The following is a 26242-nucleotide window of genomic DNA, read 5'->3' as shown; positions in this document are numbered from 1 at the left end:
AATTGGATTTCAAAAATGTGTGCAGTTGGATTTATCACCGAGGGGCGGTGGTTCAACCCTTACCCCGTTGGTCTATTGTCGTACCCACTCCTAGCACAATATTTCCCGACTAGTTGGAGGGGAATGGGAATATTGGTCATATTATAAAAAAAAAAAAGGCTAGTACTAATAGCGAAGTGCAATTAAGTTTACACCTCCGAACCCAGTTAAAGTGAATGGATTTTTAATTTTTTATACTTTATTGCAATCGACTACGAGTATACTCTTATATGACATGACATGTCCTACACTTAACACTAACATAAGAAGCTTCCTTGAAAAAGCTAATAAAATTGTAAGCAGTTACGTATAAAGTGTAATAAAATAAGAACATGAAAAGCTCGGCTCAGACGCAGTAAAGCTATACTAGGCGATGGAAGGCGATAATTAGAATTAATCGCAGCGAAGACGTTAGCTAAGTCTTAAAATCGAAGCACCAATAAACGCTAATCCTTGGGCGCTCGTATAAAATGTCGACGTTACTAACGAATGACATTCGTAATTGTATTGAATAGAAGCAGGCATTGCTTTGCAGAAGTTCATTGTGACATTTTTTTTTGTTTTTATTAATTTGATTTTGTTGTTTACCAGCACTTTTGTAGAGACTCAATCATTAATTCGGAAGGCAGGTTCTGCTGAAAAGTGAGTAGGGAGATATGTCAGGTGGAGAATAGTGAAAAAAAAAAACAATATTATAAACGCGAAAGTTTGGATGTTTGTTACTCTTTAACACCGCAACTACTAAACCGATTTAGCTGAAATTTGGAATGGAAATAGACTTTACTCTGGATTAACACATACCTTTTATCCCGAAAAATCTATGGATTCCCTAGATTTGCGAAAACCTGATGATTTTGATGGTATGAATGTTTGTTGCTCTTTCACGCCTCGGCTACTGAACCGAATCACCTGAAATTTGAAGTAGAGATAGAATATAGTCTGGATTAACACATAGGCTACGTTTTATCCCGGAAAAATCCATGGATCCCGAGGGATTTGTGAAAAATTTAATTCTACGCGGACGAAGTCTAGTTATACATATAATTAATATGTAAAAAAAAAACACTAAAAAACACCCTTATTATGAAAAAAGCATTGTTTTGAAAAATACCCAAGGGTTGAGGACAAGGGCTCATATTGTGAACCACGTAGACCTTTTATACTTGCTTGGATCACGAATCTTTTGTCAATATTTCCCCTTGTTCTTCTTAAAGGTTCTTGAGACCTTGTTAACACCTTTTAAAAGGATTTCGAAAACCTTACTTGTTTTTTAGTAAATAAGTGTCACAGTGAAAATGTATTGCTTTTCGCTTATGAATGTTTTTAAAGCCTTTTCATACACTTTTATAATTTTATGACGATTTTTACACAAAATTGAATGGAAAAAATAAAAACAATAAATCCGATCTGAAATCACACATAGTAAGGTGACTCAGACAAAATAAATAAGTAAATAAATATTTATTTATTTCATCGTCATCTTCATATCAGCCGATGGACGTCCACTTCAGGACATAGGCCTTTTGCAGGGACTTCCAAACATCACTATACTGAACCACCTGCATCCAGTGACCGATTTTGCGTTTTATTTATTTACTTATTTATAAATAAAGATAAATAAAATATAATAATAATTGTTAGGTGAAAATATTTATTTTAAACACAGCTAGCTAACACATAAGTTAATGATAATCTTTAATAGCTTATTAATACATGTAATTAAAAGATTTTAAATGTTCACTAAGTACAACATTTAAGTCAAACTTTGAACGTAAAACAAGGATGTTGTAGTGTAAATAAGCTTTGTGAACGCCGCCCGCCCAGTCGCGTAGCGCCGGCCGTAGGGCGCGCTCGCGTTTCGCTCCTGAAACAGGCCGGAACCTCGACTTATATACAAACACGTGCCTACAGTGGTAGGTGAATTTAAAATATTTTTAACTAGCGGGCGCCTGTGATTTTGTTCACGTGATATTCAGTTTAACACCAATTTTGCGGAAACCAATAATTATATTTCCGTTTTTTATATATAATTTTTCCGGCATAAACATAAAATCCATATGTTGATCAAAAACCTCTTCTATCTACCAGTGGAAGTCCAATTTGAATCGGTTCAGCCGTTACATAGGAACATTAAAACGATCAGAGTCAAGGCAGTAATTGTCGTATTATAAATGTAGTCTCTCTGTCTTCTGAATAATCACACTATGTCACACAATATGCATAATATTATACAGGCGAAAGTTCGTGTGTGTGTGTGTGTGTGTGTGTGTGTGTGTGTGTGGGATTTTACTCTTGATTAACACATAGGCTACTTTTAATCCCGGAAAAAACCGCGGTTCCCGTGGGATTTGTAAAAAATAGAATTCCACGCGGACGAAGACGTAGGCGTCCGCTGGTGTTCAATATGTCGGAAAACTCAAACTGCTGCGTTATGGAAATAATGGAACGGAAATAATATTGAATGCAAAGGTTACTTTGGAGATATTCGTACCATCCAAATATTCGATGAATCCGACCCGTCCGTAGCGGAAAAGCTGCGCGTTTTTACATGATTTGGGTTAACCTTGTTAGTTGTAGCTTGTACATGGAAAACGTTGGTAGTGCCGTATCTAGTTTACCTGCTTTTTTGTTTCCAGTGAAAGTGTCGCAAAAATATTTTTTGCATTTTTTTTTAATTTTTAAAATGATTTATTTGATTTATTATTTACGGTCCCAGTGAATTCGTTCGCATTGAAGGATTTTCATTTCCCCTCTCCACCAACCCTTATATACTTTGAAAGTGAAAGCTAATTATTTTTTTTTTAAATCCCCTGACAGTTATTCAGAAAGCTAGAATAAAGACTTCTATGTCCGAAATTAATTTCCATCATAATAAAATAGTAGGAAATCCGTATTAGAAACGATCTTCACCTATCTGTTCAATGGACGAAAAGTGATTTATTTCAAATTTAGTACGTTGAAAATATATTGCGAGTAGGCTACCACAAAAACTCCCGTAGTAAAGTATCATTAATGATAGTTAATAATGGTAAATAGATCTAAGACTAGAAAGACACCGATGTCTCTTTCACGCCAGCTAGGTTATTCTGTAACGATATCTTTATAACGCGCAAGTGCGAATTTCGAATTTACCTCTATCTCTCCCTGTTTAACACGATACTATAAAATGAGAAAGATAGCAGTGAATTCGAAACTCGCACTTGCGAGTTATACGTAACATCGTTAGAGAATGTCGTGCAACTTTTAAACTAAAGTCCAGACAGGACATTGGTTCTGCTAGTTAGTCATTAAATCCTAATTAAACATTAAACTAAAAATATTTTACTGTTATAGGTAATGTATTTCCCGTAATGTGGTTCAAGCCCTCAGCTTTACTATCGGCACAAGTGCTGTAATACAGAGCTTATCTGAACGAGTTTTTTCCGCCTGGTTGAATGAGGGACGTCACACACTTATCAAGATTACTTTATTTTAAATTCTTCCTTATATTATGACAGCACATATCCTATCCAGGGACTGTTAACATCAAACATCATCACGTTTATCTACACGTTCCTAATAACATTTTATAGTCCCAATGAATTTTAGTAAAACTGCATTTATTTGTGATAAACGAAACAATAATCTGTAGAACAAACTATTATTACCTAAACTATGCCTTATTTTACTTACTATTTTATTTACGCGGTTTTAAATTGTCTAAATATTGCTACAAAATATTTAATAACATTTTTTAGTCACAATGGATTTTAGTAAAACTGTTTTTATTTGTGATAAATTAAATAATAATCTGTAGAACAACCTATTATTACCTAAACTATGAATTAATTTACCTACTATTTAATTTACGCTGTTTTAAATGTAATAAATATGCATTATTGATAAGCAAAGTAGAAGTTTGCTATAAGTACTACTGTAATATTATTATTATTATTATTCAAATAAATTAATTTTTATTATTAAAAACGTCAAGTGCACATTACAATAATTCTATGCGTGTAAAACAGCGGATATGTGTAGATTGACCCACACTGTAAACTAACGGAATATTTATTATCGTTCGGTAATTACTGAGTAATATGGGTTAACAGTTTCCTATACATTGGATAATTTTATTTACATTTGTATACCTAATATAATACCAGGATACTAATAATGAACCCGAGGTTCATCACTAGAATAGTGATAAATGTTGATGGACAAGAGAGAGATCCGTATGTCTTTTCTCTACTTTTTCTCCCTCTTCAAATCTGCGTCTCCTTTCAGGAATGCGGCTTGGAGCTTTAACCCACCATGCTGCTTTAAGTAGAGCTTTGTGTTACGATATAATTTAGTTCTGAATTATTATTTGTGTTATTGACAGTAACCATCATGCTTATTCACTATCTTTGACGTATGCTAGTTGACATATTTGAAATTGAGATTATAATATAACAAATGTCATCCGGTGCCTACTGGTGGATATCATACAGTAGGTAGATGACATTACTCAATTGATTTGATGTTTATTTTAAAAGGTTGTTAATAATACCAAATTAGTGAATAGGCCAGCAGGACCGTTTAATCGATAAAAATAATTTTGTAATGATTATAAAATTATAAACATGTAATTAACTAAACATTCAATTGATTAAACAAACATGTTTACTTTAATTACATTTGAAAATAATCATCCAGACATGCTCTTTGGTACACTTTTCAAGACAATAGACAGAGAGTTTAGTAAAATTTTTAACTTTAAACGCATTAATGCTAGCCAAAAATTAAAGTTTAGCGAATGGGCTACTGTAGGCATTTACAAAAGTAGAGACAAACTGTACGAGTTGTACGAGGAAAAACAATATACTCAAACGCGAACTTATTTAGATTATGTCAAAAGTTACTCGAAAATTTTCAAACGTGTTTGTATTCTTGCGAAATCGTTACACATCAAACAGAAAATAATTGAGTCTGAGAACAAGATACAAACCACCTGGAATATAATTAATAGAGAATCAGGAAAAATCAAACCGCGGGATATCAGTTTTGAATTAATTGTCAATGACAAAAAGGTAAACACTGATATCGAGGTTGTTAATGCCTTTGAAGATTTTTTCCAGAATGTTCCTATCTTGTTGACTGATTCACTAGATTCGTCTGCTACGGAAGCCCAGAGACTATTAAGAGGCAATGTTAAAGAGTGCAACGTTCTTTTTGAATTTCACCACATAACTGTATCAGACATTAAAAAATCTTTCAATTTGTTAAAATTAAAAAGAACCGGAGATCTGTGGGGCATGTCAGTGAAAGTAATATCTAATATAATTGATGTAATTGCTCCCCACTTAGCCATTATTTTTAATGAATGTGTGGACTTAGGTATTTTTCCGAACCTAATGAAGCATGGCAAATTGATACCACTTTTTAAATCAGGAGACAAATCAGATCTTAATAATTATAGACCGATTACAATATTGCCAACACTTAGCAAGGTCTTTGAAAAAATCATATTAAATCAACTTTTATGTCATTTTAATTTAAATAACTTGTTTCATCCTGAACAGTATGGTTTTACAAAAGGTCGCAATACAACTGATGCAGGGGCTAAACTTTTAAAACATATTTATGAAGCATGGGAAGGTTCTAAGAATGCTATTGGTGTGTTCTGTGATCTGTCCAAGGCGTTCGATTGTGTTGACCATAACACCTTTCTACTCAAGTTAAGCCACTATGGCATCAAAAGTGTTGCACTCGATCTCATTGCCTCTTATCTCAGTGATAGAACGCAGAAGGTATGCATAAATGATATAAAGTCGCACGGTTCCACTACCATAATGGGCGTCCCACAGGGTTCAATTCTGGGTCCTTTTCTATTTTTAGTGTACATAAACGATTTACCATACCATGTCAGCGGCATATGTGAGATTGTACTGTTTGCTGATGACACATCCTTAATTTTTAAGTCGGACAGAAATAAAGATAACTCTGACGACGTAAACCGTGCCATATCGCATGTGTCGCATTGGTTCACTGCAAATAATCTACTTTTGAATGCCAAGAAAACTAAATGTATTGAGTTTTCATTGCCAAATGTTAAAAAATTAGATAAGTCTATAATGATCGATGGTGAACACTGGAAATGGAGAGTTCCACAGTTTTCCTGGGAGTGACCTTGGATTGTAAACTTCAGTGGGGTGCTCATATAGAAAAACTGTCTGGTAAACTTAGCTCAGCGGCATTTGCCGTGAGAAAAATAAGACAGTTTACTGATGTTGATACAGCTAGGCTTGTTTATTTTGCGTACTTTCACAGCGTAATGTCTTACGGTATTTTATTGTGGGGCAAGGCTGCCGATATACAATCTATATTTGTACTTCAAAAAAGAGCAATTCGAGCAATATATCAATTAAAATCACGCGAGTCCCTTCGTCAAAAGTTTAAAGAAATAGGTATACTAACAGTAGCCTGTCAATATATATATATATAACAGTATAGTATATGTAAGACAAAATATTAATTTGTACAAACGAAAAGGAGATTTAAACCCACGTCTTACTAGACACGGGCATAAGTTAGTTATTTCTGCATATCGTCTCCAAAGAGTAAAAAAATCTTTTGTAGGTTTGGGTGTACTCTTCTATAATAAGATCCCCAAGACTGTGATGGACCTGCCAATGCATAGCTTTAAGCAATGTGTTAAAAAACATTTACTTAGTCGAGGTTACTACAACATTGATGAGTTCCTTAGTGATAAAGATGCTTGGAGGTCGTTGGATCAGCTTCCACCTTCACACAGAAAGTAAAACTATGAAAAATGTAAACAGTAATTGTTATTAATTGTAAATTATAATACTGTATGACTTTTTCAAAAGAGCAACTGTTGAGTTTCTTGCCGGTATCTTCTCAGCAGAACCTGCCTTCCGAACCGGTGGTAGAATCTTTACAAATAGTCAACTGACGTGTCAAAAGTGCTTGTAAACTGAGCCTACTTGAAATAAATGATTTTTGATTTTGATTTTGATTTTGATTAGGTTGTGTGTAGGCATGTCTTTATGGTGTATGCCGTGTCTATAAAATATGATTGGCGTGACTAATTATTATAGTTGGGAGATTCTTGTCCATACACATTTTATTCCAACATTCATAAGAATTTGATTAATTTTTGTTCTCTACCGTGAACTAATTTTCATGCTTGTCTTTCCTCTCCATGTCACTTTAATATGTACAAAAAAATAAATACATACCTAAATATAGTAATACATTCACATAATTATATTAAATAGCTTTAATCTAGGACCTTTACCTTTTACCCGTATGTATCCTGTTCTTATGAAGAAAGCCGATAATGAAGTGCTTTATCCAATCTATTGATTTAGATACTGAGTAGGAAATACTATAAAAAACAACTAAGCGAGTCGCATTCCTTTAATATTTTACATGACACCTATACTTATGTATTTTTATTATTAAATCAGTCCTAAAATTTTTATAAGGAAAAAGGATTAAAATACATCAAATAAATGGTGCAACATTTACACACAAACGATATCCGCAACTATGTTTACACTTCGCCCTGCCTTTAAAATAATAAACTAATGACCGTAGACAGACAAGTAACTAGACGAATATATAGCATTCATCGCATTCCCTAAAAAACAAATGAATATGCGTAGACTCTGTAAAGAAACGGGACAAGGCATTTCTATATTCGGCGATATGATGCGCGTCGTTTAATTTGTACAATGACGTAATAATGATAGACTTTTGTGCTTTTAGTAAATTAAATTTAAAAAAAATATATTAATTTTATAACAATTTATATAATAACATTAATAAAAGTAACCACAAGTTAGCTTTAAATACATAGGTGAAAAATGATTATGTGTTGTGTGTTCTGTAGATCTAAGATGACGCTACGAGATATCTCGTGAAGACAATAATATTGTCGATCAAAATATCGTTATCTCTTTCGTCCCATCGCAACTAAAGAAAAAGAGAGTGATATTTATGATTCGGCTGCTATAGTTAATGTTAACATCTTAGACACTGAAATCAAAATTCCGTCAACATCTTTTAACTTGCAACAGTAGGTACGCTAATCAGTTGTCCATTAGTTTCTCTGTCTACGCTAATGGCCAACCAGCCGCAGTCCGTCAACAAGGATAACGAAGCGCCTGTGACGTCACTAAGGGCCATGCACATTGTATACAAACTCATAAACCACTCAAATAGTCCTCAGTTATAGTTTGAACGCGACCGTAATCGAACCATTGACACAGTGTCACTCCGATGTCTAACCATACGTCATCACTTGCAACCCTTTAGTTATTTTTAATACAGTTTTTTTCTTATCTCTTTTTTTGTTATAGCTTCTATGAATTTACAAAAAATGGTGTTATTTTTAGATTGAGTTTTAAGTTTTTTTCTGTATTAGTCGTAGTTTATGTTAGTGTGTTGATGTAAGTGTATGTTGGTTGCTTGTAAGATGTTGTCGCTAAGGCAGCCGGACGAGAGGCTCTTTAGCTTCAAGAGCCTTAAGGAGAAGTTTGAGAAGCCAAGGTAATTGTAAAAAATAGTAATTTTACCAAATATAAAGAGTCAATTTATAGTGTTTGCCTCGTGTCTTAGTTGGTTTAGAATAAGTTTATATATTAGATTAAATAATATTACCATGCTTTTATTGTATTTTGGTTTGGATGACAAAACATTTATATTATAACTGTTGATCTGACGAAAATGGATATCATGCTCGATGTAGCTACAAGGGATGACTATTAATACTTACAAGAGAACATTCATGCACTTCGATAGTGCACTTCTGTGTTGGTAAACACAGGTGCTCTCTCCATCACAGTAATTCGACACGACAATGGAGAAAAGTCAAACAACACAACCGACGTTTTTTCGTTGTCTGGTCTAACTGCAGGCGTCCACAGATCTGCATCGCATCAAACGTTTTTTAGTTTTCTTTGTATATAAAGTCATACAAGTGCGTCCACTGATCCGCATCGTACGTTTTACGATGCGGATCAGTGGACGCCTGGCACCATAATACTGACTTCAGTTTGCTTGGCTTTCCGCTAATTTGTATATAAATCACAGATAGACACTTTTTTTTAAATTCTTATTTATATGTATTGAAAATTGAGTTTAACCCCCAGTTGATTTGTCTGCAGGTTCGGCGCAGGGGTGCAGAGGAGCGCCACCCACGCCGACATGCCGAACCGAGGGGGCACCATCGCTGAAAGGTATGTAATCTTTGTTTGAAGCCTCAGACTAATTATTGTATAGGACCTGCCTCGCTAGACGTTACTTTTCTGTCAAACTATATGATCAACGATCCAATGCGATTATAAAAACTGTCTCTATAGAATAAATGTTAAATAGTTGTAATCGTGTTCGTCAGTTAAAGAGCTCCGTAAAAATACCTGAACCTGTAGTTGAATGGTGTAAAAAACGGACAAAAACTTCTAATTTAGTAAAAGATATATATACCAAATCTAAGCTCGTTTTCCACAAAAAATGACAGACAATTTTGTTAATGACTATGAGTGCAATACAGGTCCTGCTATAATTGGTCTGAGTTTGCAGCCCTCGTAACTTAAATTTTAAGTTTTAGACTAATTATTATCACCATTATCTAATAATACCTATTAATACCTGACGTTTCGAAAGTGCCTACTAGGCCTGATTGAAATAAATTAATTTTTACTTTTGGCTTTGACTTTGATGATGAGTCGCTTGATGTCATTAGTTGCAGTGTTGGTAAAACCACCCCCACCAGGTGGAGCCAACACTGCGCTTTCTAGTGCGGGGTCGCCATTCCAGCACCTGGGGATCCCAACTTAGGACTCTGAGCCTTCTTATGAGGCTTCTCTTGTTACCTAGTCTCAGAAGTATAGGTCATCACTGAACACGGACTGTTAGAAGACTTTCATCATCATCATTATCAGTATCACCCGCGTAGTTTCCGTTCCCGTGGGAATACGTAGATAAAATATAGCCAATGTTACACGGTGATGATGTGGCTTTCTAATGGTGAAAGCATTATGAAAATCGATAGAGTAGTTTTTGAATTAAATCGTAACAAAAGGAAACAAACTAATCTTTCGTTTTTATTAGTTATGACAAACGTACAATAGTTCAATAAAAATTTATGCTACATAGGTAAATAGGTTGCATTAAAACCTTATAGGTATGCTGCATTTAACCTATTTTTATAGACCGCAAATGCGAAATAAATAAGGAAAATAATTTATAATCACGTAAATGTCTATTATAGGACGAACTATGTAATTAATTTTAATCTGTGTTTCCTCTGCTGTAGAGTACTTGTAAGGCGATAAAATGGCAGGGTCGTTGACATTGTGCATTGGTCCAATGGATCTATCTATCGTCTATCAAAACTCTTGTCTCTGCTATAATGTAAATACATTTAAAATGTATATTATGGTTGTAGAATTTTATTTTACTTCGTTATACCTAAAATTGTTGATTTGGAAATTCCAATACAAAATTCGAGTTTCTGGTTGTTTTGTGTTTTTCCCTATTCACTAGTATTGAACTTAAACCATCACTGAACACAACAAACTACTACAAAACAAAAAAACAACTAATATTTTAATTCGTTCAATCAAATATTGGTACAGAGCTAGGTCCTCCAAGGCACGAACTATAATATGATAAATAAAATTGTAGGCAAGGAAATGAGAGATGAATGAAGAAACCATCATATCTCGTAACCACTTGAATTTCTCGAACTATTGGGGGTTGCAAACAGCAACAAGTTACTAATATAGCAACCCTGTAATGTCTCTTAAAATGTGCCACACATAAATATGCTAAATATCGCTATATTATAATATAACCAATATTAAATTCAGTTTATGTAGTTTCCTTTTAATTTTTAATTAATTCTTTGTTTTTATTATTGCTTTTTTTTCTCTTTTTCTACTACTGTAAATTTCTTTTTTACGAGTATTTTTAAATTTTAATTAATTTTTTTTTCTTAAATTTTAAATGTTAATGCAACCTACACTTTATGCATGATAGTAGATAAGTGTTTCAATGCGCTAGTTTTTAATTTTTTTTTTGATTCTGTATACATACCTATAATTTTGTTGGTGGTCCAAATGATAAATTTATAAATACAACCAGTGACTAATACGACAAGTTAAATACAGATTACAATAAAGATAATTCCTCCAAGGAAAAAAACCAATGTTATCTAAAGTACAGATAATAAACCAAACTCAAAAGTAGCCGATTTACATTTGAAAGAAAAGGAAAAGAACTTCTTTCTTTGTTAATCATAATCACTAACGAATATCGCTAGAAACAAACTAGTTTTCATAAAGGATTATACAAAACAATAGGTCTTGTACTCAAAGAATGGATGGACCTAATCAGCCACGTTTCATTTGCCATTATTACTTCACGTTTTCATTTGTCTACTTCTCAGTACGACTGAACAAGTGAACAGTCATTTCATCATTAAGCTTGTTGTATTGTCTTTCCCGCCAATCTATCTTGCTTTTATAATTATTCCTTTCTCTTGCTGAGAAATAGATTTGATATTTCGGCAAAAAAAGCCATTTTTCAACTGTACAAATAGAAACTCCTGGACCATATTAAATGCACAATTCTTATGCTTATGACTTGTAGGTAATCTTATTGGCGACCAAAGATTCAGTTTGTCGCCGATATATTACTTCCCACTAATATTATAAACACGAAAGTTTGTATGGATGTTTGTTACTTTTTAACACCGAACTACTTAACTGATTTGGCTGAAATTTAAAGTGAAGTTAGATAATATCCTGGATTAACACATAGGCACAATTTTGATCCCGGAAAAATGCATGGTTTCCGCGGGATTTTTGAACAACGGAATTCCACGCGGGCGAAGTCGCGGGCGTCCGCTAATATCCCACAAGTCCCATGACCTACCACAATACACGCAATATGTGTAATTGTCAATTGTCTAATAACCCAAATCATTGCGCTAGCTTTGTTATCCACTTGTTTGTTCAGGTATCTGTGAAATTATCAGTCACGACCTAATTTTTGCGCTTCAAGTCCTTATGATTTCGGTCATAAAGGTTATAATTCATTGTATTACAAGAATAGGTAAGTTGCATTAACAAACAATAGAGCGGACAAATATTAAATAAACAATCAGTAGCCGCGTTATACATGGTGATAACTTATCGGCAAATCGGAAAAATACGTGGAAGCGAGCCTTGGTTTAAGAATCATTGCTTATAGATACTTATATGTTTATTTACATATAATACCATTTCATATGTGATCAGTGGTTTATCATTTGTAATAATTTTTTAACTAGTGCGCAAAAAAATTGTGCATGTGTGCGTTCTTCAGTGGAGTAGCTAAATTCGGATCACTTTTTGCGGTAATTTTATAGGCACGTAACATGTCTATAGTATACAATATCATTGGAAGAAGGGCAATAAATCTGCTGTGTTGTCATTATCATCAGTCTAATAGAAAGCTTCGCTGTGAGATCACTTGACATTATTCAAGCCGTCGTCGACAAAAGGTCATTCTTATCAGATTCTGTATCAAAAATAGCAGCAATTTTTATATGTTCGTTGGTTATTGAGACGCACAGAAGTGCGTCAGCCAAATTAGATAAAATAGTCCTTAGTATATTAATGAGAACATTGCGTGTAATTTGGGATTTGGTAGAAGAAAGAAAAGTAAGCTAAGAATTCTACCTAGACCTTAAACATTAAATTGAAATTCTGGTACCTATGTTATAATTTACTGCAATTCCTCTCTAACAAAAATTGATACAAACTAAAATTCTTACTCCTATGTAAAAAAAAACCTAATAGTTGTACTTTTTTCTACCTACCGGTTCAGAAGGCAAATTCTGAACATAAAAATTTGCAAAAACTGAACAGTTACTCTTATGAAATCATTTACTGATACATTTTATTGATACTCGAAAAAAACCACTGCATTTTCCACTGCATTTAAGCCATTTATGAAAGCCATGAAATTCATAAATTTTTAGTACCTAGTAACCTCGACTTGTGTGTAAACACATTCTCTGCCATTTTAGACACAGGGTCTAAGAAATTATCAGATGAAATTCCTAGTCTGAAGTTAGAATTTTGGTGGTGTTAGACCCCCGTGCCTACCGGCACGTTTACTATCAGTACCGGTTGCTATCATTAACGTCTGTTAGTGATCGTTAATGACTTTAACATTATCACACTAAACCTGCCAACCCGCATTGAAGCAGCGTGTTGAGTCAAAGCTCTTGAAGCTGTCCTGTAAGGAAGACGGCTTCAAGAGCCTTGAACCTTTAAATTGGCTAATAATAATAATACTAACTACTCTATTACTGGTCGTACTAATGTAATGTTTCAATTTTTCCAGATTGGCGGCTCTGCAGGCGGCGGGCGCGAACGACTGGCGCGCTAGAGTTTGCCGCCTCAGTCCAGACAGAGAGGACAGCAAGGCGATAGAACGGGTGAAGAATAAGATCAATGTTAGTATTTTATCTGTTTTATGACATAGACTGCCTTAACAGCCTTGTGCTGGTAAGTTTCCACCTTAGATAGGCATTATTCAAAATCAAAAAATCATAATCAACTAGCGGATGCCCGCGACTTCGTTCACGTGAAACTTGATGTAAACTTTCAAATACCTCTACCCTACCCCTACTCTACCCGTACCCTACCCTACCCTACCCCTACCCCTACCCCTACCCCTACCCTACTCCTACCCTACCCCTACCCTACCCGTACTCTACCCTACCTCTACCTTACGTTGAAATTTTTCCTGAATTTTCTTTGCTATAAACCTCACGGAGCCTGAGACCTTTCCAACGAATGCAAAACCGTGGAAATCGGTTCGTGCGTTCTGAAGTTATAGCGTCAGGAAGGAAAACCCGACTTATTTTTATATAGTAGATAATCATTTATTTCAAGTAGGCTCAGTTTGTCAGTTGACTATTTGTAAAGATTCTACCACCGGTTCGGAAGGCAGGTTCTGCTGAAGAAACCGGCAAGAAACTCAGAAAAACAGTTGCTCTTTTTAAAAAATCATACAGTATTATAATTTACAATTGATGATAACATTACAATTTCTTATAGTTTTACTTTTTGTGTGAAGGTGGAAGATGATCCAATGGTCTCCAAACGCTTTTATCTTTAAACTCATCAATGTTGTGGTAACTCCGACTAAGAAAATGTTTTTTACACATTGCTTAAAGCTATGCATTGGCAGGTCCATCTTATATTTTCTATGAAGTGGCGATACTACTCCGAGTATCGTATTCCTCATTACTGTACGTGACTTCTATCACTAATAGCAACTAGTTTTAGTCTATGTCGCGCAATGTAGCTACTGGCTTATCGCGGCTTGTAGAGCCTCGTTTAGTGTCGAGAGTAGCAAGATTATGGCTCGACTAAAGCATGGGGCTACGTCAAAGAGTTCTCTTTCCTTCCACTTTGCCAACAGTTTATAAGTTGCCTTCTTCACTTCTGGCAATGTGATAGACATACTCGAGGATCTTCTGAAGACAGGTGGTTGATAGTCTTTTAGATATCTCAAGTTGTCTATGGTTCTTTGAGCTGTCTATGGTATTCGAAGTATTCGACTTTAGTACCACATCTCCAAAGCAGCGTGCTAAGCAGAATATCAGCCCAATAGTAGGCAACTTTTACTAAAACTCTCAATAAAAATCATTAATAGTGAAGGTACTGATTCAAATTGCATACAATAACCGCACATACCTCGTCCGTAAATTAAAACAGAGGACAATGAAGACTTGACGAATGTCATATTACGAATTTCATTCTCATACCAGTGCGCCATTAATATCGAATATTGCTAGAGGTATGTATTACATACGACTTTGTCCGTGTGGAATTCGGTTTTATTTACAAAAATGACACCCGGGTCACAAGTCCCGGGCTCTGCTTGGAGTTTTTTCAGTGTTACACGATGGACCCATACGGTGAATATTAGATATTTGTCTCATACTTCATTCTTCATCCTAGACACTTGCCTAGCGTTACCTTTGCTTTTGAAATTAACTTTTTTCATTAAGAAGGCGAATTTCTCAGATGTATAGTTCTATACCAAGAATCTCTACTTCTTGATCTTGATAAAATATATCTGGGAATGCCCTGAATGTTATCGTTAAGCCTCATATCACCATATTTTTCCTTGATATTATCTCGGCACCCTATCCCAAGATTGGAACAAAGCAATCAAATAAGCATGAAGCTTTTTACACTAGTTATGATAACCCTACGATTTCACCATGCGGGTGAAATTTGGGAGTTACCGTTCCCGTGAAGTTACGAGGATATAATATAGCCTATGACACTTACACATAACGTAGGTTTCTAGTGGTAAAAGAATTTAAAAAATTGGTTCACTTGCTCCAGAGATTACCACAAACGTTACCTCTTTATAACATTAGTATAGTTTAATAATACTGAAAAAAGCTCTTCTACCAACTGTATTGCTCTAAATTTCAAATTAATGATTTTGCAAATTACTACAAGGGCTATATGCTTGTTATTATTAAAGCGGAAATATCATTTGTCCCTTCATTGAACATAATGATACGGAACCATTGCGGGCACTAACTAATTAAAATATACATTTCATTTTATATTTCAACTTAACACAATAATAATTATACGTTATTAAAGTAATTGTTGTTTGAAATGGAAGCTACCAAACACGAAGGTCTGTACCAGGTTTACGTTAAAATCGATACGTTGTTTAGAGATATCTCTGGGCAGCACGGAGCGTAACCTTGACATTATAGCGTTGATTTTAGATGTATATCAATGTCTTCCTATTGCATGAGGTTACCGTAAAGTATGTATTCAAACCCCTGGTTATCGTAGGAAGATTGCCAGTCTCTCGGTTTAATACAAAATATATTTCGGAGAGTGTCCGCACGAGCTATTTGGGCTTGTACCACCGACACCTTTTTAACATCGCGCTGCAAGTCACCGGGTAGGTTTCCATCAATATGCAATATTAAATGCCAGTATATGTGATTACATATACTGGCATTTAAATATATTTTTTCCAAGACTTTAAAAACCCAGAGAAATGCATTAACAGCTGTTTTAGCAAATACTCGTAGCAGGGTCATTGGGGGCTAAAAACAAAGAAATTAGATTTCCCAACAATTTATGTTTTATAGATACAGTGTTTTGTCATGGCACGCTAGACTGTCTGGGTTACTCTGTCCTGGTCAGAATGTGATGATTACCTGCATGGTACATGGATAATGAGTATATTTTATTTAGTAGATTACGAGTGTGAGTATTCATGTTAACTCTGTCGTCCCCATCGCAACAGAAGAAAAAGAATCAATATCACTCTATTTTGACGAGAGTTACCAGAATATGTACTATTTTAGTCTTGTTGGAAATGTCTTTGTGAATTCGTCCACCATCTTGAATTACAAAAATGTTTGTGTTCAAAGTATTTGCTCCTAACAAAGTTTCCATCACGGCCGGTGACAAACCTAATTATCCTGTCACCGACGTGTCGTAAATGTAATTACTTGAGCCACGTCGAAGAGCAAAGTTTGTCTCCCGGAAGAGATACGGCCGAATTTTGGCAAAGGCATCGGCCATAATTAAAATATAGCACAACCGAGTTTGACCTTTGTTCGCTGAAACAAAGGGATCAAAATCCATTAGCGGTAAGAGCATGACGGGCTACAGCGAGTTTTCAATTCGGGAAAACATTAACCTTAATCACCCCTTTTGACAAAGTGTGTATATGTCGTCGAATGACGACGGGCTAAATTGAAATGTGACTGATGGATACTGTTTCGGAATTTTATACTTATAAAGCTCATTTCATTATTCTAAATGAAGAAATGTAAATATATTATAATTACTGTCATCGTTAGTCTAATTAATATGCCGCTGTTATATACAGGACTCTTTTTCCAAAGCAGAAATGGAGAGTGAAAGAAAGAAAATATGGAAAGAGATAGTAGGCTTACGCAGTTCCACTGTGTATTACCTAAAATCACTCTTAATTAGGTTTTTTACGAACTCCTTAGTACCAGATTTATATTTTACTGTTATTACGTCTGTAATTTTTAACAATGTTTGAAAACAAAATATAATACGAAACACCCCAAATTACCCTTTCTGATTTATGGAAAGTCAAATAAGGTTAAATATTCTAAAATCGGTCCATATATAACATTATTAACAGAAACATTGGATTCTTCACCCTCGTGCATGTTAATACCCCAATTTTCTTAAACGTATCACGAATTAGATTATGCCGCATGTTTCCCAAGTCCCGAAGCAATTTTATCGGCTCTTACAAAATTTGTCACGATTTTCCGCACTACATTTTCACGTCATAAGTATGTAGAAAATGTAGCATCGGAAAATATGCTTTGACCAGAACTGTTCTAATATCTTTAAAGAAGCATTTTAGATATACTTACTATATTTGATAAGGTATTTATACTTTAAATAAAACTATAAACAATAAAATACAAAATAATAAAAAACGTTTTCCGTAAAGACTTTTTTATTAATTTCTATGAGTATTACAAGTAATCTCGTCGTGTTTTGTGATAACCACAATATTTACCTCAAAACGATTTAAATTCAATACGATTACAAAAATCTTCTAGACTGTACGTACTTTAATTACTTACCTTGACAAATTCTTGCATTTTTTTTAATGTATAAATAAAATATTTAACACCAATTAATTTATAATTACATAAATACTTTGTATTTATATTTAGTTTAAACACATTTCCAATTCTTATGGACTTTTCCTGAAGAAATTTAAGTAAATACACAATTAATGTTTTTTTGGGGTTAAGTATATCTTTGTAAATAATGTTATGTAATTACTTTTTTCACGGCTGGTTGGATAATAACATCTCGAAAGTTCACTGCTAAGTTTAATCAAATATATTGCGTTATTTACACCTTATCCCTAAAGGTCAACCCTTTGACCTTTTGTCAGCGTTTATGGTTATTTTAGTGTGTGCCACTTACTGTAAAAAACACACGACCCAAAATTAATGACGCGTTGTAATAAAATGACTCGTCCTTTATTATAATTGCCTCAACGATTTTCAATAAAATCTTGATTACTTTTGTTTTGCTTAACTCGCGATTGAAGGTATTATCAACTGTGGTCTAAAGTGATACATGCTTGCCTTACAAAAAATTTACAATGTTGTTTTATGAACTACTAGCTTGCATTACAAAAAAAAATTTATGAACTACGAGCACTAGCAGACGCCGCCCGGTTTCACTCGCATGGTTCCCGTTCCCGTAGGAATATAGGATAAAAAATAGCCTATAGCACTCGGGAATAGTATAGCTTCTCAACAGTAAAAGAATTCTTCAATTCAAAGCATGTACAAACAAACAATGAAATCTTTCCTCTTTATAATATTAGTATAGATGTTGTCAAGAATCAAGAAAATACAGACTGCGGATTACAGACCTATCGAGCTGTATTTTTAGCTAAATATTTCGACTATAACATACAGAAACATTTATTGTTAAACTAGCGGACGCCCGCGACTTCGTCCGCGTGTATTTCAGCTTTTCACAAATCCCGCGGGAACCATGGACGTTATTATACATATAAACCTTCCTCTTCAATCACTCTATCTAATCAAAAATCCGTTGTGTAGTTTTAAAGATTTAAGTATACATAGGGACAGATAAAGTGACTTTGTTTTATACTATATAATGTAGTGAAGGCTTTATTGAATTCACACAAAAGTGTAGAATATAAGGTCCGCACCTTTGTCAGAATAAGCAAAGATTATATTGCCGAATGTTTAAGGTATATTTCTTAACGCATTTCAGCGCCATCTGTTATAATCACATGGCATTAATATAAAAAAGTTTGCGCCACCAAGCGGCAGTCAGCGCGAATCAATGTTTCGTACAAGCGCCGTATAGTCGCGGTTATGGTCGAGCACTTTTGTAGTAGAATTAAATACTATCATCCTAAAACATGGATGATGAATGAATAAATAAAGATACGCTAATAAAGTAGGGGAGTAGAGATCGCTTTTTGACGATAGGCTGCTTATTGTGGATGTATTACTATATCATTTTCAGCCTATTTTACAGCCCACAGCCCACAGGGTCAGGCCTCTCCTTACAGGAGAGGAGATATGGAGCTTAGACCCACCACCCTGCTCCAGTGCGGGTTGGCTGGCTTAGTGATCTTTAACCACCATTATCAGATGTTATCTAATGATAGTGACTCCGAGGCACAGAGGTGTGACACCACCAATATTAGATAATGATGATAATTAGTAGAACCCTTAAAATAAAAGTTACGAGGGTTCCCAAGCGCCTTGGTTCGAGAAGAGCCCACAACACAGCCAGCCATGGGCTATATTTTATCCCCGTATTCTCACGGGAATGGGAACTGCGCGGGTGAAACCTCTGTGTGTTAGCTAGTATTCAATATTATAGTAGAGTCCGCGCCACGAAAGAAGTCCCGCGGCTATAACCTGAACTAAAATTGACGAGCTCTCACACACTAACAAAGAACTCGAGTAACACTATATTAATGAGTAATTGTAACATGAAATCATATCTATCGTCTATCGTAGATAACAAGTTATATGTTACTCGAGAAGCAATATAAGTGATATGGTAACCCAATATTACTATAAATTGGCGCAAATTAATCGAATTTGTACGCGTCAAGCAACTACTCTACTATTAGCAACAATACGCATTGGCCATAATACATTTAATATTAATTAAATAGTTGATTATTCCCACTCTAGAGCCTGTACTAGAGCCGGTACTATATGTTGTACTATAGACTATAGAACAACGCGATAAGGTCGTGCCGTATTCGTCTCGTAACCCTTACGAAGTTGGAAAAGGAGGTCGTGCTAAGTATTCTAATCGGATTACTGTTTGAGGTCGTGGATTTGTGTTCTTTGTTCCAAGATTAACAATTAAGTTGAAAGAGTTTTAGTTTAGTACATACTCGTGGGTAACTGCAGTGTGGATTGGGAATCTTGGGAGAATGGTGCTGGGTGTTTTCATGGTATGTTTTGTTATGTATCCATAATATTATATTATATGTAAAGTGATACATTTCTTCATCTTTTATTTTTCGTGACAAAAAGCATTTTTCACTAAAAATGTAAAAGTAGCATATATTTTCATTACAACACTTTACTTTCAATATTTCACTGTTATTTTATTTTGTATTTAATCTGTGGTTAACGGTGCTAGTGGACTGAGTAGTTTATAAGTTATTGTTGTTTTCAAAATTAAATCTTATCGTCTACTGTTTGTTAATTCAAATAAATAAATAAAAAAGTGATAAATACGAATTTAATTTTGAGAAAACCTTTGATTGACAAGTTTTCTTCTGGTTGCATCACCTGGTTTGTAAATTTTTCTTAATTAGGTAATAACTAAAGACTGACTCGATAATTCATTAATAAAAATAGCCAATTTCTTAGGGGCATGGTACCAGAACGCCAGGCGATACGTCAATTATGTAATAAATTTCATAATAGAGTAATAATGACTCATAAAATTGAATATACGAGTAAACAATATTAATTTCGTGTAGTATATCGATATCAATTAATAAAAGCTTACGATTTCATATATAAAACTTAATGTAAAAATCATGGACCCATGTAATCAATTTTTCCAAACGTCAAAAACGCTATCTTTAATTTTGTGACGTCACGATGTATACCTAAAGGAATAAACGTCCAACTAATTACAAACTTTGTCAAATACTCCGTTTGTTTAAGGTTTAGTGTTTACGTGACTTCGTGAAACAGTTAAAATATAGACCATCATGGCAGCGTTCTGGCTCGTATTGTCAAAAATATATTTAAATATTAAACTTTTATGTTTCATGTCTTGAAAAATTTTTTTTTCCAATCTAGTAGAACGCTAATGAAAAAAAATTTTAATAAAAAAAATTCAACCGACTTCCAACTCAAAAATAACCTAAACTAAAAAGCAAAAAATAACATCTTACCTATGTGCTACCTTCTGATCAGTTTGGCGATGTACCAATCATACATAAAGCCGAACGTAGAACATCCTCCTTTTTGGAAGTCGGTTAAAAATTAAGAACCTTTAAAAAAAGTGTCAACTAGCCTATTGTTTAATTAAATTAATTTAATTTTTATCCGGAAACAGTGCACTAGAGAACTTGACAAGTCCATCCGGTGTGAATATTTTACATACCGCGATATCGAGCCTGTTTTAAGTTGTTGTTATTGACATTATAACCTAGTTAAACTATACTTATTTGTATAGTCGCATGCGTAATGCATTCTAATTGCAGTACTTTTTTCTAAAGGTCCTACGCCCGTTATTTCTGTGGTTTAGGGACCAACGCCTGTATCATCGCTTTCTATGAGACGTGGTTGAATCTGTGCTATACACAAGAAAAACCTGACAAAACATGGTGAAAATGACATTAAACAATAGGAACTTTTGTTTTTCTATTTTACTTTTTTTTTAAATATTTTGATTTTTTGAAAAAAAAAATAGTCTGGTCTTAAAATGTTTGCAATTTTGCAAACCAAATTAAAGATCAAAACGACATATAAAAGTTATTATGATAAGTGCTAAAACATCATATTTAAAAACAGTTTCAAAGTGTACTTAATTTATACTTTTCATACTCATAATGATACTACTAGTTAGATGTGTTACTTACAACTATATAAACCACACAATTTTATTAGTTAGTAAACAAAGAATAGTAGCGTATATAAAAAAGGAATGTCATAATCTTATAAACGGCTCGACTAAGGAATTGCATACATAATTTATATCGCGTATCTTACAAAATTAGGGTTGGCGAGTCTCACAAAAAAATTATAATTAATATCATTGATCATTTCGGTACCACGTCCTTAGCTGACAAAAAAGCAATGTGTCTGATACACGTCAGTTATATACTGACAAGGATAAACAGTAAAAATAACTCGAACACATGCGTCGCATACTTACACGAAATAAGGAAGTGAAGCACCCAGTTCATTGTCTAATTATGCGTGTGGGTTGCTACGTGTTATTTTTAGTCGAACGAGTATTTATGGAATCAGTCCATGAATAAAATGTAATAAAAAATCTCTATCATAAACTCCAGATCCAAGCGATCGGTGTCAGACCCAAGCGTAGACAACTCAATTCTGAAATTATCGTACATGTTTAGGTTGCCATTTGCAGATAACTTTAAAAGAACATCGTACAAAGAATGTCTGTGTGAAAAGTTTTACCTGAATTTCGATAACACTGCTATTTTAGATTAGTGAGCTACAAAGATTTAAAATATATATATACACTCCATAAGGATACAGACATCTCCCGTAACAGAAGAGTTTTCAGTTTTCGATATCAGTTCCACCACGTTGTTCCAATGAGTGTTGACGGTCTTGGGGTGATGTTTGACTCTGTAGCAGTCACTAGCACTAGATTATAACCGGTACTGACTGCTAACTTGTTCTCCGATGCAAGAATCAATGCATAGTTGAAAAAGCACGAGGGGCAGCCCTAATATAAACACTCGACGTTCAAACAACTCTTGTCACGACCAAAGACCACGAGCTAAACAGGTTCCCTCGATGCGGTGTGCAGGCCTGCCCATTTTGCATTCGTTTTTTAATGCATTCGAGTCGAATTACTTTATTTTGATTTGTTTTCACGGAACAGTTTGAACCGGCGGTTTTGAATCAAATTGAAAGCTTTTCCTTTAGTTTTGTTTTTTATTATTACTCATTATTGTATCATAAGAAATATATTATGAATCAAATCTTACTAGTTTTAACTATTTTACAGATATTTCTCTTTTAATGTGTATATTCAGAACCTTTAGCTAAATTAACATGCTCTACTTAATATTACCGATCAATGCTTTTCTCAAGTAAAACGTGTGTGTCCAAAAATTTTAAAGTTTGCAGTTTGTATTTTTTTAGTATTTGCCAAACTTTTGCTTAATGAAATAGTCAAGTTTGACAAGCAAGTTTGTCAAACTAAGTTTGTTTGTTCGAGTGTTTACAGGGTGCTTAAAATCATCTTATTAAGCATCACCATTCACCTCGCAGGGGATACACACATGTGTTTACAATTTTTTTTTATATATTTTTTGTATTCCTACATTACGAATAGCTCCGATAGTGGTCTCACAATTCTATTTGTGTAATGTATCATCCCACTCGAATATTTTAGTAGAGCATCATCGTGCATATTAGTTGTTCATCTAAAATAATTTATGAACCGGTAGGTATTATTATTATGAGGTACACTTGCAGTTGGTCCAATTAGAGAGTGAAACCAATCCAAGTCTGACAATTTCCTGTATTGCAAATTAGCAATTTGTCATTGAAAATGCAAAACAAGCTTATTTCAGTTACGTCTAACAGGACAATAACAAAAATTATTGGTTATTTCACACAATACAAAGTTTTTAGAATGGTCATTAGTTTATTGGTGCTTAGCAGCTGACAGTATCCGCCCAGAATATATCATCTATTTAAAGTAATTCGAAGTGATAATTCCCATACAAAATTACCAACATCATGTTCGACGAGTTTTTAGCTCATTCGCTGGGTGCATGCTTCTATTTATTTTTAAATCTCTCCTGGATAATAGGAAACAAAATAAAAAAGAAGGATTCAAATCCATCAATACGTTCTCTAGCTATACGTAGCCTTTAGCTTTACGTACTAACAGCTATTAAATTTACGTTTCAATTAGGCTTTTTATTTGCCATCTACCTCAATAAAATTTTCCTTTCCACGTTCTAAAGAAAGTTTTTCTGAGTTTTTGTAAAGCTGGTTGTCAGTCACTTATCAATCGTCACTGGAATAGTTAACCTAAATATGATGTTGTTTGAATATTGTCACAATGAGAAGCTACACCAATGTAGACCAGGGTTCGTCAACCTTTGGATACTTTGGCGGAATGATCTTTGTTTTTAAAAATATCTCCTTATGATATTTATCTATCAACAGTAGAAATAGTTATGTTAGTTATCAAAATATAGATTGCGCCCACGCTTACGTCTCAATTTAAAATGTGTTTTCGTGAAACGTACTTCTCTGCCGTGGACATACCTATGCTTGTATATTTTTTATTTCTATGTGAGAAGTTTTTTTCCATTGAACATATTTAATATAGTTCAATTAAGTATTTTATTAATGTTCCAATATAGCTCAGAGTTTGAAAAAATACTACGGCCATACTTATTCCTCCTGCCAAGGTTCGAGAGTATATTTGTGTATCGGTCTGAAGAATATGGCTACCGTTGAAATCACGAACTATAAATTATTCACATAACAAATATATCTTGGATTAATGGACACAGGACACTGGACAGGACACACCTAGAGAGTTTTTCCTAAAAGGTGATTCTGTTTAGATGGAAATCCCTTATATTTCCGTTAATTTTGTAAGTGTTTTTAATATCATGAATATAAGTGGTATAGATCTATTGGATCCCAAAAAACATTGAAAACATAAATTAAAAAAAAAATGTTACTTACTCCTGCATATGAATTCTAATTATGCGCCATCACCGTCCTAGACGCTCTACATATTATTTGGCGTGGAGGTGAAATCTAATTATAAATTTTGGCCAACGGGTTAAAAGCTACTGGAAATAAATTTTACGAGATAAAAAAACTTCATAGCTGTTGGGAATATTTTTATTATGAAATTTGCTTTAATGAGCGGATATCCGTTGTCAATAAAATATTAGTGCAAAAGTTAGATATTTTATAGCACAGAAAAAAAAATCTAATTACCTTTACAATATCAGAACATATTGTGGGGATTCGTTGAATACGATTACGTAGGTGTGTGGGTTTGATTTGAATATATTAGATAAAATTAACATAGCATCTATTTTATCTACCTACTAAGTAGTTATAGCTAAAGACTGCTTATAAGTCTTCGATTAATGTTTTCAATATTATATATATATTGTGTTGTTGGGTAATCGGAATTGGATCAGTGAAGAATTCCTAAGAAGTAATTGAAATCATATTGAATCAAATAAAGTAAGTAAGTAGGTGTAAGTTAAGTTATGAACAAAAAATAATGAAAAAAATAGAAGTGTATTTTTCTGGTTGGACGCAATTAAAATTTCAAAAAAGCAAAAAAAAAACTTTTTGCGATAATCTTTAGAATCTACGGTAGGTTTTAGATACAGTAAAAAAATCACGTGCAACCAGAAAACAATTAAAAACAAACCCAAACCGAACTCCGGACAGCAGAGATAGTAAAATAAAAAAATCCTTGGTTTTTAATTACGTAGTCCCTTGCATTTGTCCTAGTATTTCAGTATTAATCCAAATTGTCGAATTATCATACAACACAACCAACGTGCCGGTGTTATAATTTGTATTCATTTCACGTAACAAATGAATAATGGGGTTCAATTTAAAATTTCGTTTGTGGTATTCGTAACACACACATGAATCCCTCGTCAGACTGGCCGGCACCTCGCTACTCGAGTCTTTCAACTCAAAGAGTCAAAGCCAGTTGTTTTGACGGTCTCGGTGGACGTGCGCGCGCGCGACCTCACACGAATTTCAATTTCAAAAATGAAGTTTCGCTTTCACGTTGCGAATCTAAATTGAAAAGTGCTTTGTAATCTAACCCGTAATTTCATATCCGGTGAAATTCCGCGTCATTTTTTACGGTTCTAACATAAAATTTAACTGTAATTTAACTGTGAATTTCGTTTTTATAATAATATATATACGTGTGTTTAATTGTATCATTTCGGTGGGATGATTCATTAACAAGTGTTTTGATATTGTACCTCTTCAATTGTAATTGATAATCGCTTTAATTACTTTTTCTTATGAATGCAAGTGTTCATCGGATTCGCTTATCTTTTTTTTATCTCTATGTTATCTTGACATTGTAATCTGGTTATCTAATCATCATGTTTATTTATGGAAATTAGTCTCGATCTTCTACGTTAGAGATATTTCGTATGCATACCAATTCATGTCCAATAATGTTATCGCCGTTTAGTGTTGGAAATAGTAGTCTGTGACGGATATGACGTCGCTCGATCTCGTGTTGGCTTCAGTGTGCTCGTGGCGTTTGAGCCGACCACATCTCTTGTTGTGTAATTCTTAATCGGTTACTTAGGATAGGCGGGTAGAGTGACTTGAGTGGAAAAGGGGAGT

The 26242-nt window shown here is 34.1% G+C and overlaps 1 protein-coding gene across 8 annotated transcripts in view; it reads left to right on the top strand.

Moving 5' to 3' along the window:
- LOC112053498 (supervillin) overlaps positions 1-26242 on the top strand; it is a 273459-nt gene that overhangs the window by 218609 nt on the left and 28608 nt on the right. For all 8 annotated transcript variants that reach the window (XM_052885955.1, XM_052885958.1, XM_052885959.1 and 5 more), the window contains 2 exons: positions 9195-9266; positions 13426-13537. In XM_052885955.1, the coding sequence (XP_052741915.1) occupies positions 9195-9266; positions 13426-13537 (184 nt within the window). The remainder of the gene's footprint in view (positions 1-9194; positions 9267-13425; positions 13538-26242) is intronic.

This window comes from Bicyclus anynana, chromosome 15 (genome assembly GCF_947172395.1).
Source record: "Bicyclus anynana chromosome 15, ilBicAnyn1.1, whole genome shotgun sequence".
NCBI classification, from domain to species: Eukaryota; Metazoa; Arthropoda; class Insecta; order Lepidoptera; family Nymphalidae; genus Bicyclus; species Bicyclus anynana.
Note: the sequence above shows the minus strand (reverse complement) of the source record. Positions and strands in the feature narration are given on the sequence as shown.